Source organism: Felis catus, chromosome B3, assembly GCF_018350175.1.
Source record: "Felis catus isolate Fca126 chromosome B3, F.catus_Fca126_mat1.0, whole genome shotgun sequence".
NCBI classification, from domain to species: Eukaryota; Metazoa; Chordata; class Mammalia; order Carnivora; family Felidae; genus Felis; species Felis catus.
Window position 1 is genome coordinate 538,865 of NC_058373.1, and position 13,815 is coordinate 552,679.

Below are 13,815 nucleotides of genomic sequence, written 5' to 3' on the forward strand. Positions count from 1 at the left end.
CTGCCTGCCATCATTCGGACGTGCTCAGTGGCCCCTTTCTCCTGACCCTTGAAATCCCATGGCCAGCGCATCACCTCAGGGTCAAGTGTTGCCCTCTGGCTTTGGGCAGGAACTTTTATTTCAACCTTTGTGCCTTTGGGAGGAAAACATTGGTGCCCCAGATCCCCAAGGTGACAACCGTGTCCATTTCCCTCATGACCGTGGTCGTTCCAGTGACAATTTATGGAGCGTTTGCTAACCATGTGTCTGAATGGGGCTGCTGGCTGTACCCTTGTCCTATAAGGCCCCTGGAGGGGGCCTCTCAGCGGCACAGGCCACCACAGTCCACAGGCGTGGCCTGAGCCAGCTCGGGGACACGGGCGGGGGCCACGGCACTCCCTCTGGGGAGGGTCAGTCGGCTTTCTGCCTCTGCCGCCTGCTCAGTCTTACACGAGGGGGACGCGTGGGCAAGAGGGACCCTGTGGGCGGGGACCCAGGGAGAGCAGGAGACAGGAGCGCCTGCGTCCAGAGCCGATCGCCCGGTCGGGCCGCCCGTCGGGTCTGGGTCTCAGGGGAGAGGTCTGAGAACTAGCCGGAGAGGCCAAGACCGGCCGGAGGCAGAGGGCAGGTGAGGGTGGCCCAGGCGTGCACCCGGGCTGAGCCCCGCAGCCAGCCGGGCCCGGCCTGCTTTACGGGGGTGTGTGTGCAGGCTGTCAGCGTCATGTCAGGCAGCTTCCCGCTCCCCTCCGGGCTTGGGATTTCCCGTCCGCGCCAGGAAGGGCTTGGGTCAGGGCTGCCCAGCCTGCATGATCCGGCTGGGATGGGCGGGGGGCAGAGAAGGGCCAAGGGGGGCTGCCCCCAGGAGCCCGGCCCTCCAGGGTCAGAACTGTTGCCTCAGGCCAGGGCTTCCCCGGCGTGGCTCCGGCCGGCCGCCCCTTTCTGCTGACGGAGCCACAGGAGGGAACCGGCTTGGGTCTCAGGAACAACCGCCTGGCCTTGCCCAGCCCGACAGAACGGCCGCCCTAGCGCAGGGCTGGCCGCGTGCTCGGTGACGGTCAGCGGGGTGGGGGGAGGGGCGGGCCGGTCAGCGAGCCCAGGCCTCAGGGTGCTCACCTTGGGGATGGGGGTGCTGACCCTACCCGTGGTCAGTCCCCCACCTCCCGGGCCTCCGCCCCTCTTGGGGCCAGTGGGGGGCACTGGGGAGGTGGGGGTGGGCCGCGGGCTCCCCGGGAAGCCCCCCGGCAGGCACTCCTCAGGCTCTGTGCTTCTTGTCTGTGAAGAAGATCCTCCGGTGCTTGTCGGGCTGCAAAGAGGGAGAAGATGCTGGAGCCCGGGGCCCCTGGACAGGGGGAGGCCCGGCACGGCCTGCCGATTGCAGACCGGGGCCCCAGCCCAGGGAAGGCCGCACGGTGCCCCAAATCCCACCTCCAGTCCCCGGTTCTGGATGAAGGGTCTGTCCCTTGGGGCTGAGGGGAGGAAGGGGTCTCCCAGAGCTGGGGTGCGGCCGGGCCGGTACCCGGGGGGTGGGGGTAGGGTGGGGGCGTCCGTGGCACCAACAGGGACCAGAGAGGGCGTGGGACTTTGCAGGGGTGGGGGGAGCTGCCACGGGATTCTAGAGGGTCTGCCCACGGGCAGGGTCTGTGGTCCCGGGAGAGTCAGGGCCCTGCCCTGGATGACTTGGGTCCCAGGATATGTGGGGTGGGGGTGGGGGGCACAGCTCCCAATCTACCTCTCACAGGCTCTGAGACCCCGGCAGTGGCTTGGACAGGGAAACCTGGTCTGTAGAGGAGGACCTCGGAAAGGCCCAGAGACCCCCCACCTTACATTCAAACCGAGCACCTGTGAGCATATGACAGAGCTGGAAAACTCTGGGTCCCTCCGGGCAGTAGCAGTGACCTGGGCTGCTCACGCATGAGGGCCACAGGTCCCTCTCACCAGCAGGGGCTGGCGGCCACCCCCTCCCACCACGGAGCCCACCTTGTGTGTCCGTCCAGTCTCCTTGCTCCTGGCTGCCGGGATTTGTTCATAGGTGTTTCTGGGCTCGGGGAGCCCCGGGGCCCCCGAGAGGCTCTCGTAACCGTAGACTGTGGATCCTGGCAGCTTGCTGGACGGGGCGCCCGTTCCAGGACACGGGGGCCCAGCTGAGCTGCCCCAGCAAACTGGGGCCGGTGCCCGGGTGCCGCCCTCTTGGTCTGGCATGTTGCCGGGCTCTGGTGGGGGACCTGCCGTCTGCAGGAGCTCGTAGGCGTCTGCCGGGCTGTCCTGGGAGCAGGGCTGAGCCCTGTGGCTCAGCTTTGGGGACGCCTGGCTCCAGGTGGCAGCAGAGGATCCTAGGGCCTCCGAAGGGGGGGCCGGGAGGTAGCCCCGGGAAGTGGGAGGCACCACAGGGCCCCAGTCTGGGCTCACCCCAGAGAGGGTGGGCCCTGGGCCGTCAGGCCTGTCCCGGCCTCCATCCGAGCGTCTCCTCGGGGGCCCCTTGCCCGGGGAGCAAGCCAGACTGCCAACTGGGCCCAGGCCGTGCCTGCTGGACGCCTCTGCGCCCAGGCCTGGCCGTGCCTGGTTCATCTTCCTCAGGTCTGAGTAGATGATGTCGTTGGGGCTTCCGAAAGACTCGTCCAGAAGGAGGGCACTCCTTTCAGGGACGGGAGGCACCCTGACAGGGACCTGGGGAGACAGGAAAGAAACTGGGCGTCTTGCAGGTGGCCTTGTCGCTAAGATGCCCTCAGGTGAGCGGAAGACTGTCTCGGACAAGCTGAGAGCCCCGCACTGGCTCCGTCTACCTGCTGTGTGTCGGCATTCGTTGCCATTCAGGTCCCTGCCGCCCCCGTACTCCTGAGTCTGGCCTCTGCCTTGGCATCCGAGGCCTGCCGTCGACGCCCAGACTCGTCCTGCCCTGTCCTCCCTGCACAGTGGTCCACTGGTCCCTCAGAGCCCCTGAGCCCACTCACGCGCCGCTCCCTCCCTCTAGAACAGACCACCCCCGAGTCCGTCATTTGGGTATTTATTCCACCAACGTTTACTGAGCAAACTGTGTGCCACACACTGTCCCAGGTGCCAAGGACTGCGTGGCGAGCATTCCCACTCTAAGCTGGGAGACGGGCAACGACCCACCCTGTTACGTCATCTAATACGACTGACTCACGATAACAGGCCACGAGATGATTGACTGTCGGGTCAGGATCGGTGGGACGAAGAAGAGTGAGGCAGGGTAATGGGATGGGCACAATGACGGGTGGGCAGGGCAGCCTCTGGGCTCTCTGGAAAGATGGCATGCAAGCGGGGAATGGAGTGCGAGCTGCAGGCGTCTGCAGGAAGGACATTGCAGCAAGGGCACGGCAAGTGCAAAGGCCCTGAGGTAGGAGCGAGGTTGGTGTGATCGGGGAAGATCCACAGGCCAGTGAGGCTGGACAAGAGCGAGAAGGGGGGGGTGCAGGAGCCCTGCTGAAGCCCCCACGGACCCTGGGGAAGGCCTCAGGCCTGGGGTGTGCTGTGATCTGAGAGCCCCTCTCAGGAGGTGAAGGCACCTCCCCTACAGTTTAGAGGAATTTTCAGGCATTTTTTTTTGTATATAAATTTTAAAAAATATTTTCGAGAGAGAGGGGAGGGGGAAGGGCAGAGAGAGAGGGAGAGAGAGAGAGAGAGAGAGGATCCCAAGCAGGTTCTGCACTGACAGCACAGGGCCAGATGCGGGGCTCGAAAACCCACCAACCGTGAGATCCCGACCTGAGCTGAAGTCAGATGCTCAACTGACTGAGCCCCCCAGGGGCCTCCTTTCGGGCATTTCTCACTCATTTTCTCTTTCAAGCCTCAGGGGACCTTAGGAATGGTAAACTGAGGCACACAGCTAGAAAGACCCAGCCGAGGCTTGAACACATCCGGCTGGCCGGAGCCAGGCCCTGGCGTGGGTGAGCCCGCACCGCTCCGGGCCTGGCTCTCACACCCCGCAGCCCAAGGGCCGGGCCTGGGGACACGGGCACAGCCCCGCCCCGAGAGGCTCCTCACCGCCATGCATTCGTCCTCAGAGAAGCTGCAGGAACTCGCGTCCAGGTTCTTTGTGTGGAGGAAGGACACGGGTGGCTTTGGACAGGGACAGGGGCTGGCAGCCTCGACTGGGCCCCCCGGGGCGGACGCTGTGGCGGGCGGATTTTCCAGGCCAGGGGTGATGGCATCGTACAGATCGCTGTCCTCCGGCTGGGGTGGTGGGGGCACAGCAGGCGTGTGGTCACGCACCCCGGCCGGCCCCCAGCCTCCTGCCGGAGATTGCCATGTGCTCACCAGGCCCCTGACCTCAGGTGGGATGCTGCCTCGGTCTCCCCTTCCCAAACAGGGACCCCGAGCCGGCACCGAGTGCCCCTGGATGGCGGTGAGTGGGGAAGGCGAGTGCAGTCATGTGCCCCCGCGGTGGACACCCCAGGCCTGGGCGCCCTGCCCCACCACCCCCACTCAGGGGGAGAGGGGTGCGTACCCGGGGGCAGGCAGCAGACAGGGTCTCCCCAAAAGGCTCAAACTGGACTTCCTGGTAATGGCGCACAAGCTCGGCCAGCGTGCCGTGGCTGCACGTGTCCCCCGAGACGAGGTAGCGCCGATCAGGGAGCTGGTTGATGACAAAGTGCCGACAGCGGTCACTGCCCCTGCAACACAAACACATGTGGCCTGGGGCTGTGGGCCGGGAGGGCGCGGGGTGGGGGCTTCAGGGCCGGGACTCGGGGCCCCCGAGGGTGCGGGGCGGGGGCTCCAGCACAGACTGCCCAGCCTGGCAGGTGGCCGTGCAGGGTCTGCACCCCTGGAGAGTGCCTGAGCCTGCTCCAGCAGCGGGGCGGGGGGGGGGGCACTCACTGGGGTGCAGAATTTGAAGAGTCACCACAAAGCTCCATAATCAAAATAACCAGTAAGGCAATATTCTACAAAATTAAAATCAATACCAGAAGTTCTGTGATGGACAAAGTCTTAAAACAAGACAAGGTCCGACCCTGGGCACACACACACTCAGCCTCACTTGTCCCGCCCACCCCCCCCCCCCGTCCCCGCTGTAAAGATGGGGCTCCGGCCCCACCCCCAACCCAGCCTGTAAAACCCTGCCCCCCTCCTGTCCTCTTTCATGGAAGGATAATTCTACGGCGACACACACACATGTCCCAACCGTGGGCAGCGACGGATTTCCACACATGAACACGCCCAAGGGACCGGCACCCAGAGCAAAACCAGAAACACGTCCAGCTCCCCAAAGACCCCCTCCTGCCCCCTTCCAGCCTGGGCCCCGACCCTGCCGTCAGAGATCAGTTTGCGGGTCGTGGAACTTCACATAAATGGAATCAGTTTTTCTTCTTTGACTCAACGTTGTATCTTTGAGATTGATTCCTGTCGGCGTGGAATTAGCTTCCTTCCTCCCCCACCGATGTGTAGTATTCCATTTAATGAAAAGATCCACAATCTACCCATTATGCTGGTGGACGTTTGGGTCCTTTCCAGATTGGGGGGTGCTATAAATACAGCTGCCGTGGACATTGTTGTACGTGTGTTTTGGCGAACGTGTGCACTCACTTATGCTGGGAATACACCAAGGAGTATGCTGGTGGGGCCAGCACCCCCGTCCTTCCCTTGTAGCCCTTCGTTGTGGGTTCCATTTGTATCTCCCTGTCACTGATGCCGCTGAATGCCAACATATTAGGGTCCTTGGCGTATCCTCTTTTGTGAAGCGCCTGTCAAGTCTTTTGCCGTTATCATATTGTCTTTGTCTTATTGATTTGCGGGAGCTCTTCATATATTCCGGTACGAGTCCTTTGTTAGATACATTTATTACAATACATAACTTCTCCAACACTCTGGTTTGTCCCTTTATTCACTTGACGACATCTTTTGATTAACAAAAGACTCAGTTTGAAAGAAATCAGATGTATCGACCTTCTCTTTTATGGTTAGTAGGTTTGTGTCTTAAGAATTGTTTGCCTTTCTCAAAGTCTTGAAAAACTTTCCCATTTTCTTTTAGGATTGTACTGTTTTGGGGCACCTGGGTGGCTCAGTCGGGTGAGCGTCCAACTCGTGATTTGGGCTCAGGTCATGATCTCATGGTTTGTGAGTTTGAGCCCCATGTTGGGCTCTGTGTTGAAATCATGGAGCCTGCTTGGGATTCTCTCTCTCTCTCTCTCTCTCTCTCTCCCTCTGCCCCTCTCCTGCTCGCTCACACAAGCTCTTTCTCTCGAAATAAATAAATAAACTTAGAAAAAAGAGAAATGTACTATTTTGCTTTTCTCACCGGGGTCTGTGGTCCGTCTAGAATTCGTTTTGCGTGCGGTGTGGGATGGGCGGGCCCTTGCTTTCCGGCTGGATGTCTAGTTGCTTCCCCACCACTTACTGCCTTCCCCGCAGGACTGCTGTACATCAGGCGACCGAATGTGTGGGACTGTTTCTGGACCGGGTGGTGCTCCACGGATCGATCCATTCCCAGAGCTGAGCAGTAGTCCGCCAAAGATCATGTTTGGAAAAAAGAGCCTTGATGCTAAAAAGACATTTGAACACTGCTGAGCTCACGTGTTTCAAAGTACTTAGCGTAGTACTGGGCACGTAGAATAATAGTGTCTTAATAATGACTGATGTTTATTTAGTCCTTACGATGTTCCAAGCACTGTTCAACGTATAAACTCATCCAACACGTTCGGCAATCCTACAAAGAAGATACTACAATGTTCCCATTTTACAGATGAAGAAACAGAGGCGCAGAGGCAAGGTTAGGATCTGAGGTGCAGCGGTCTGAGCAGGCGAGAATTTTGAATCTGATCCCAGGCCTCTGAGGTTGGCCCTGGAGCCCTGGCCCCGCTTCCTGACCGGGGGAGGGGACTTCTCTCTTCCTGCCTTCCCCCACCCAATCTCCTCTCTGGACCGGGTCTGATGTCACCATCTCCGCTCCGTCCTGGCTGTCCTGCCCCCTCTCCCGTACCGTAGCCCAGCCTTCGTCATCTCACAGGGCGCTTGGGCCTCCCCGCGCAGGCTGCCCGGAGAGCCCTCGAACCGTGCGAGCCCCCCTCCACAGGAGCCTGCGCCCTGCCTCCCCGGCCACCGCGCCTCCCCTAAGCCCACAGTCTCCCCTGCCCCTGTACCTTTGCACGTGTGGCCCCATTGGCTGGAAAGGCCCTCCTGGACTCCCATCGTACCCTCTTTCATCCCTGGCGGATGGCTCAAGCTTCACTTCCGGGAAGCCCCCCAGCCCCCCCCCAGGGGACGCTCTCTCCTGCTCCTGGTCCGCTCCCTTTGAAGGCCGGGGCTGCCTCCTAGGAACAGTGCTGCTCAGGAAACGTCCGCTGAGCCTGTGGTCGGCAGACAGGGTGGGAGACCCGCGCCCAGGGAAAGCCGAGCCCTGTGGCCTGTCGGGCCCCTGTGATTATCTGCATGGCCGCGTTGCGGGGGCCTCACAGACGGCTCCTCTCCTACCTGTAGGACAAGATGTAGCTGGTGGCCCGGTCGCTGAGGCGGATGAGGAAGGAGCCCAGAGCTTTGTCCCCAAGCAGCTTCTCCGTCTGCCTGGGCAGAGGATGCGCAGTTAACCGGGGCCTGCGCCCTTCCGGCTGGCTGGCCCCGGGCCTGCCTCAGAGTCCCTGCTGGCCATGCCCTTGGGCGCCAGACCCAGTGCACACCCCTCCAACCCTCTGTAGAAGGCTCTCTCAGACCTTCGGCTGGGACTGAGCTCTGTCCCGGCTCAGTCAGGCAAACTCAAGACTCGCTCTTGGGCTGGGTTGGAGTCCCGCCCCCACCGCCCCCACCGCCATGCACCACCCTCCACTGCAGCCTCACTGGCAGGCACAATAGCCGCTGACCCTGGCCACCCACTCTCCACCTGAATGGCTCTGTGGTAAGAATGAATCCATATAGCTAGAGATCTTTAGTTTCGGGGAGCTCCCTGCCACAGGACCACTCTGTACAGTTGTGCACGTTGTGCACTACACAAGAAGTTTCTGCAGGGAGGAGGTGCTGTTATGTCTGGAGCCCGGTCACAACAGCAACCCCTAGGTCCTCGTCTCCCCTGCATGTCCCTTCCAGCCCTAGGCAGCTCTGGGTATTCCTGAATGGTGCCAAGTATTTTGGAGACGTGGTGGAAAATTCCAGCTCTCTTCTGTCTTGGCAGTAAGTAGACCACTTGCTCCCCAGATACTGAGTGCCTACTCTGTGAAGGCCTACTGCAGGTTTTACCCAGCCCAGCACTGAATGAAAATGCGGAGCCCCGGGGTGCCTGGGGGCTCCGTCAGTTAAGCATCCGACGTCGTCGGCTCAGGTCATGAGCTCACGGTTTGTGAGTTCAAGCCTCGCGTCGGGCTCTGTGCCGACAGCTCGGAGCCTGGGGCCTGCTTCGGATTCTGTGTCTCCCTCTCTCTGCCCCTCCCCTGTTCATGCTCTGCCTCTCTCTCTCAAAAATAAACATTTAAAAAAATTAAAAAAGAAAGTGTGGATCCTTGCTCAAAAAGTAAGCATTTCAAGACGGGGACCGCAGAGGGCTAAGTTGAGTGCGGGACCCCCGAGGGCTGCTGGCCGGCGTGTGCTGTGGGACGGCCAGGCTGGACTGCTGTCCCTCCTCTCCTGCTCTGGCAGCTTGCAGATCCCACACCGCAGCCTTTATTCCGGAGTGAGTGCACGTCCAGGTTTTTCCAGGACGACCCCCACCCCAAATGGCTCTGTCGGCCTCCTGATGAGCAGTGTTCTGGTTGGGGGATGGGTGACACGGCCCCCGGTCACTCACCCGGTTCTCCGGGCCCGGTCTGCCCTCACCCTGCACCTGCCTGCCCTCTCGGTCAGAGCGGGGGCCGGCGTGCCCCCCGCCCTGCCCCCAGGAGCGGACCCAGGAGCCAGGCTTGTCCCAGGGCCCCCAGACCACTCTCGTGGCCCCAAGGGCTGTGGGTCTTGCTGCGCATGTGGACGGGGCAGCCTTACTTGCGGGTGACGAATCCGTGAAACCAGGGGGGCAGGGCTCCGTCGTGCAGAATGAGGGGCGCCTGTGTCTCCATGAACCACGTCCAGGCCAGCTCCTGCAGCTTGGCCAGGGCCTGGCCGTCCCCCACCTCTTTGGGCCCCTTCCCCTGGCCGGGCTGCTTCAGGCCGCCCTCCATCGTGGCCAGCACCCCCTGGAAGCAGAGTGCAGACCGCCCACACGCCTCTATATCTGCACGCCCCGCTCATTTGCCTGAGTCCCTGCCCTCCCCGCCTCCCGCCGCACAGGAGCCCTATTGTCACCGCTGGCCGCCTCTCCTTCCTGACTCTGGGGCGGACACCTGGTCACATTAGTAGTGAGCGGGGGGGGGGGGGGGGTGGTGGATAGGGGAGGAGACCTCAGACTTCCTGGCCCCTCGCCCCCAACCTCCAGGCTCTGCCCTGGCCGACGTCCTCAGCCCAGCCACCATTATTATCTGGGCAGTGGAACTAAATTCTAGTTCCCTCTCCCTCATGGAGGCCACTTGTGTTTTGGTGAAGTCCTGTGCTGATTAATCTCCTTCCACTCAAGATTTATTGAGTGTCTACTGTGTGCACGAACCCCGGGCTGTCGGCATAAAGTCGTGCCCCAAACAGCATTTCGCCCTCCCGGCACGTACGTTCTAGCTGGGGCGGGAGGGTGGGACGGAGACCTGAGGGGTCCACATAGAGAATGTGCTGTGGGGGGTAGTGTGCATCCCGATGACGAGGGAGAGGGAGGAGGGGCTTGCACCACTCAGATGGGGGTAGGGACAGGGGCGGGGGCCGCAGGAGCCTTGCCCAGGGGGAGGCCCCGGAGCGGGCAGGTGCCCGGGGAGAGACGCTGCTCGCCAGCAGGGGGATGAGGAGGGTCTTTGCCGGAGGCTCATGTCAGGGAGCCGAGGGGTCTCTGGTGTAGACGGGCCCCCTGGAAGGGCCAGGAGGAGGTTAGGGTACAGGACACCTGCTCACCCGTGAATCCCTCGCGTGATCCTGAGCCCCACAGCGGAAACCCAGGCCTGGTCGACATCTGGGCAGCAGGTGCACAGGGCCAGCCCCAGGGAGAGGCTCCAGGTTGGGGGTCCTACCTCCACGAGACCCCAGGCCCTTCGCGACGACGTCGCTGCAGGGAGGGAGCTCCATTTCGTCGCGTGTAAAATGGGAACAGAAGCAGCAGCCGCTCTTGGACTGCGGGGCCGTGAGGACAGACGGTTAAGGTGACACACGTGGACATTCAAATCCAGGCGGCGCTGCAAGGTGGTGGCAGACGCGGGGACAGCGGCTGCCTGGGGGAGCTCGTGGCCAGGAGCCACTGGGTCTGGGCGCCGCGGGACTGCAACGTGTCCCCCTGTGGTTCCTGCAGCTCTGCACCCCGGGTCTGGCCCTCTGCCGTTTATGTTCCGGCCGTGGGACCCTGAGCAAGGGATTGACCTTCGCTGGGCTGCAGCGTTGTCTCTGCAGCAGGGCCAACGCTCCCGTGGCGGGAAGGTGGACGAGCAAAGTCCCAGTGATGGTGCTGGGAGTCTCGGAAAGAGACAGAACCAGCCGTTACTTTGACCGTGAGCGTGCCCTGACCTCACGGCTCTGAATCGCGATTATTAGAGTTCCGTGCTCATCCCAAGTCAAGATCAAAAGCCTCTGGCGGCCGTGTGACGCACACAGTCGTGAAACTCCCCCCTCCCCCCATCTCGGAGTCTCCGTTTCCACGTCCACAGAAAGGGTGCCAGGCGGTCCAGTCGCCCCCCCAGGGACAGAGAGACATCCGCAGGGTGTGTCCTCTGCACAGGGACAGGCGCACCGGCCCCACCAAGTGCTTCCGGGGGGTCAGCTACTGGGCACATCACCTTCAGGAACAGTTAATTTCCAGCCTTGATAGCAAGGCTCCAGCCAGGGGGCCGGGGACCGACACAGGCACGCAGGCAGTTCTAACCGGTCCTCCTGCCACAGATACAAGCCTGGAAAATACTGGGCTCAGAATGGAAATCCCAAGGACGAAAATTTTCTACATGGGGACGGGGGGGGGGGGGGGGGGAGGGGCGTGGGGGCGGTGTGTGGATTATATCTTTATTTTCCCTAATCTCTAACTGAAATTCAGCAATTTCTCCCATGACTAGTGCAGAGAACAAGGCTCATTCGTGCTCACATCACCTGTGACTTTGTCACCAACAGAAATGATGAGACGTTTGCACGTCCAGCTACTGCAGACATGTGGAGATGCTGGATTTTTTTCCTCGTTACATCAAAAGGATAGTAGTTGGACCGACGCCGGATCTCGTTTTTTAACACGCTAATAAACACGTCGTTTCTACACCACAGATATTTCACCGACCCTATTCCAGGGTAATTGATCTCCACCCTAATGCTATGTGCTTTACTACGCGTGTTTGAAAACACTTTTCCAAGAAGAAGCGTGCGGCCTTCACCGGGCACCAAGGGCGCCCGGGGCTCAGCAAAGGTGAAGGAAGCTGGGGTTTACCGCCGCCGGAGTGGAGCCCTGCAAGTATTCAAATGCAAAGAAATGTGTTTCTACAATTTTCCATCAGGTTCTGTCTTCCCACCTCCCTTTCAGGCAGGGCACCCTGGTGAGCAGAACCTGATCGTTTGCATGAGAAGACAAAGGCGGTTTGTGACAGAGGGGCCGGGGCCAGGGTTCTCAAGTCAGGCAAACAGCTGGGAGCCTGTGTCTGTGCTCAGAGGAACCCCAGGCCCAGGTCTGGCGGCATCAGGAGCCGCCCCCCCGAAGGACTGGGGTGGGTGATCTCTGATGGTGCTCCGCACCCCACTGCTCAGCCTTGCCCCCCACCCCCACCCCGCCGTGACCTGTGCTTACCTTTGGGCCGGGCCAGGCACAGAGGTGACCCTGGCGTGGCCCTGCCCCTTACAGTCCCCCTCCCCGGGGTGCCCTGAGGGGCACAGGCTCTAGGGTCACACTGACGGGCCTAGGACCCTGGCCCCTTGCTGGCTCTGCGGCTTTGAGGGGGTGCTTAACCTCCCCGCTCGGCGTCTCTGTCAACGACGGAGGGGAGAAGCCCACCCAGCAGGGTTTGGGGACTCAGAAGCCGATCCAGGTGATAGGGCAGCAGGAAGACAGCTGCTGGGGAGTCTTCCGAAGCCACGTCTGTCTGTCTGATCAAAACCTCCCCGCGCTGGGCTCTCTTCCCCGGGTCATGCTCCTCCCGTAGGACCCAGGGATGCTCATGGGCCATCCAGGAAGTGACTCCTGACTGTGGGGGCCTAGCTCGCCCTCCTGGGAGGCCACCCCCAGGTCTGCCCGGCCGTTCCGCCCGAGGACCCCACACCAACCCTCCGTGAGTCCACGTACCGGGAACGGGATGCCAGCGAGGCCTTTTCAGGGAATCCTGGTCATGTGCGTGGCCGTTTGCACACCCTTGATATCCTGGCAGTGGGCACGGATTTGCTCCCTAACACGAGGGGGTGGAGAACAAACAGGCCGTTTTCTTTCTTCTCAAATTGTCCCCCTCAATCTCCACTCTCCTCTGTGCCAAGAACGGGCCTGGCTACAGTTAGACGCTCAACAGGCATGTTTTAAATTATTATTCCGATGCATGATACACCCACATGCCTTTAAAAAATGAAAAAAAATATTAAAAAGTTGGCACGCCTGGGTGGCTCAGGCGGTCGAGTGTCTGACTTCGGCTCAGGTTATGAGCCGGGGGCTTAGCTAGTCGGTTCGAACCCCGCGTCGGGTGCTGTGCCGACAGCTCGGAGCCTGGAGCCTGCTTCGGATTCTGTGTCTCCCTCTGTCTCTGCCCCTCCCCCCACTCATACTCTGTCTCTCACTCTCTCAAATACAAACATTAAAAAAAATTTTTTTTAAATATATTAAAAAGTATCCATAAAAACATTTCTCCCCAAGCATTAAATGCCGTTGTGCCCAGGTCCTCCTCGACCCCACAGGCACTACCCTTTCCTGACCGTCCTTCCTGGGTTTCTCTGTGCACGACCAAGTCTGTATGTATGCCTCCTCTCTTACATAAAGGGCAGGGTCTACACAGTGCTTAGTGTATGTCCAGAGGTTTGCTTTGTAAAACACGTTAATTCTGTACCTGGGAGCTCGGCTGCAAGAGGACTCGTGGGGCAGCTACGGTTTCCTCGCACCGTAAGTTTTGTAACCCGCCCCCACGGGAGGCCATTTGGTGGTTTCTAAGACGCTCCTATTTGCAGCACGGACTTGACTGCACGAGAGTAAGAACACCCACGGATGCCTTCCCGCCAGTGGGGTCCCTCCGTTCAGAGGGCGCTTGCATTTGGAGTTCTGATAGATGTCGCCAACTTGATTGCCTTCTTTGAGGGCTGGATTCATTAACGCTCGGTAACACTGAATGAACGGGTAGATGAATGGGTAATATTTTCGAGCTTAGTCATTGCACGGCCGCTGGCTTGCAAGGAAAACTGGGGGAGGGGCTGCTGCGGATCCGGAGGGGTCGCCACTGTCACTACGAGTTTTTCTGGCCCCTCGGTGCAGCTGAGCAAGTTTGTTTCTGCACAGCTACTGGGGTGTGTGTGGGGGGCGTACCCAGAGATGCCATTTGGCCACTCTCCCACCCCACACGGGCAGCTCGGCTGTACCCACAGCACGCTGGCCAAGCACTGGGAACCTGACAAGGGCCTATAAAAACGTCTGTAACCTGGGGCGCCTGGGTGGCTCAGTCGGTTGAGCGTCTGACTTCGGCTCAGGTCATGATCTCACAGCTCGTGGGTTTGAGCCCCACGTCTGGCTCTGTGCTGACAGCTCGGGGCCTGGAGCTGCTTCAGATTCTGTGTGTCTCTCTCTCTCTGCCCCTCCCCTGCTCATGCTCTGTCTCTCCCTGTCTCTCAAAAATGAATAAACGTTAAAAAAAATTTTTTTAATTAAAACAAATTAAAAAAAAAAAGCAAAAAAAC

The 13,815-nt window shown here is 60.4% G+C and overlaps 1 protein-coding gene across 1 annotated transcript; it reads right to left on the minus strand.

Annotated features, from left to right (window-relative positions):
* Positions 1–81: 81 nt before the first annotated feature.
* SH2D7 (SH2 domain containing 7) lies at positions 82–9,161 on the minus strand. The gene is made up of 6 exons (XM_019831752.2): positions 8,896–9,161; positions 7,405–7,494; positions 4,445–4,610; positions 3,982–4,170; positions 1,957–2,643; positions 82–1,282 (listed from the first exon to the last, which is right to left on the minus strand). Exons 1-6 carry the CDS (start codon positions 9,069–9,071, stop codon positions 1,232–1,234), a joined length of 1,359 nt encoding a protein of 452 aa, XP_019687311.2. The 5' UTR covers positions 9,072–9,161; the 3' UTR covers positions 82–1,231.
* Between the last annotated feature and the right edge of the window lie 4,654 nt (positions 9,162–13,815).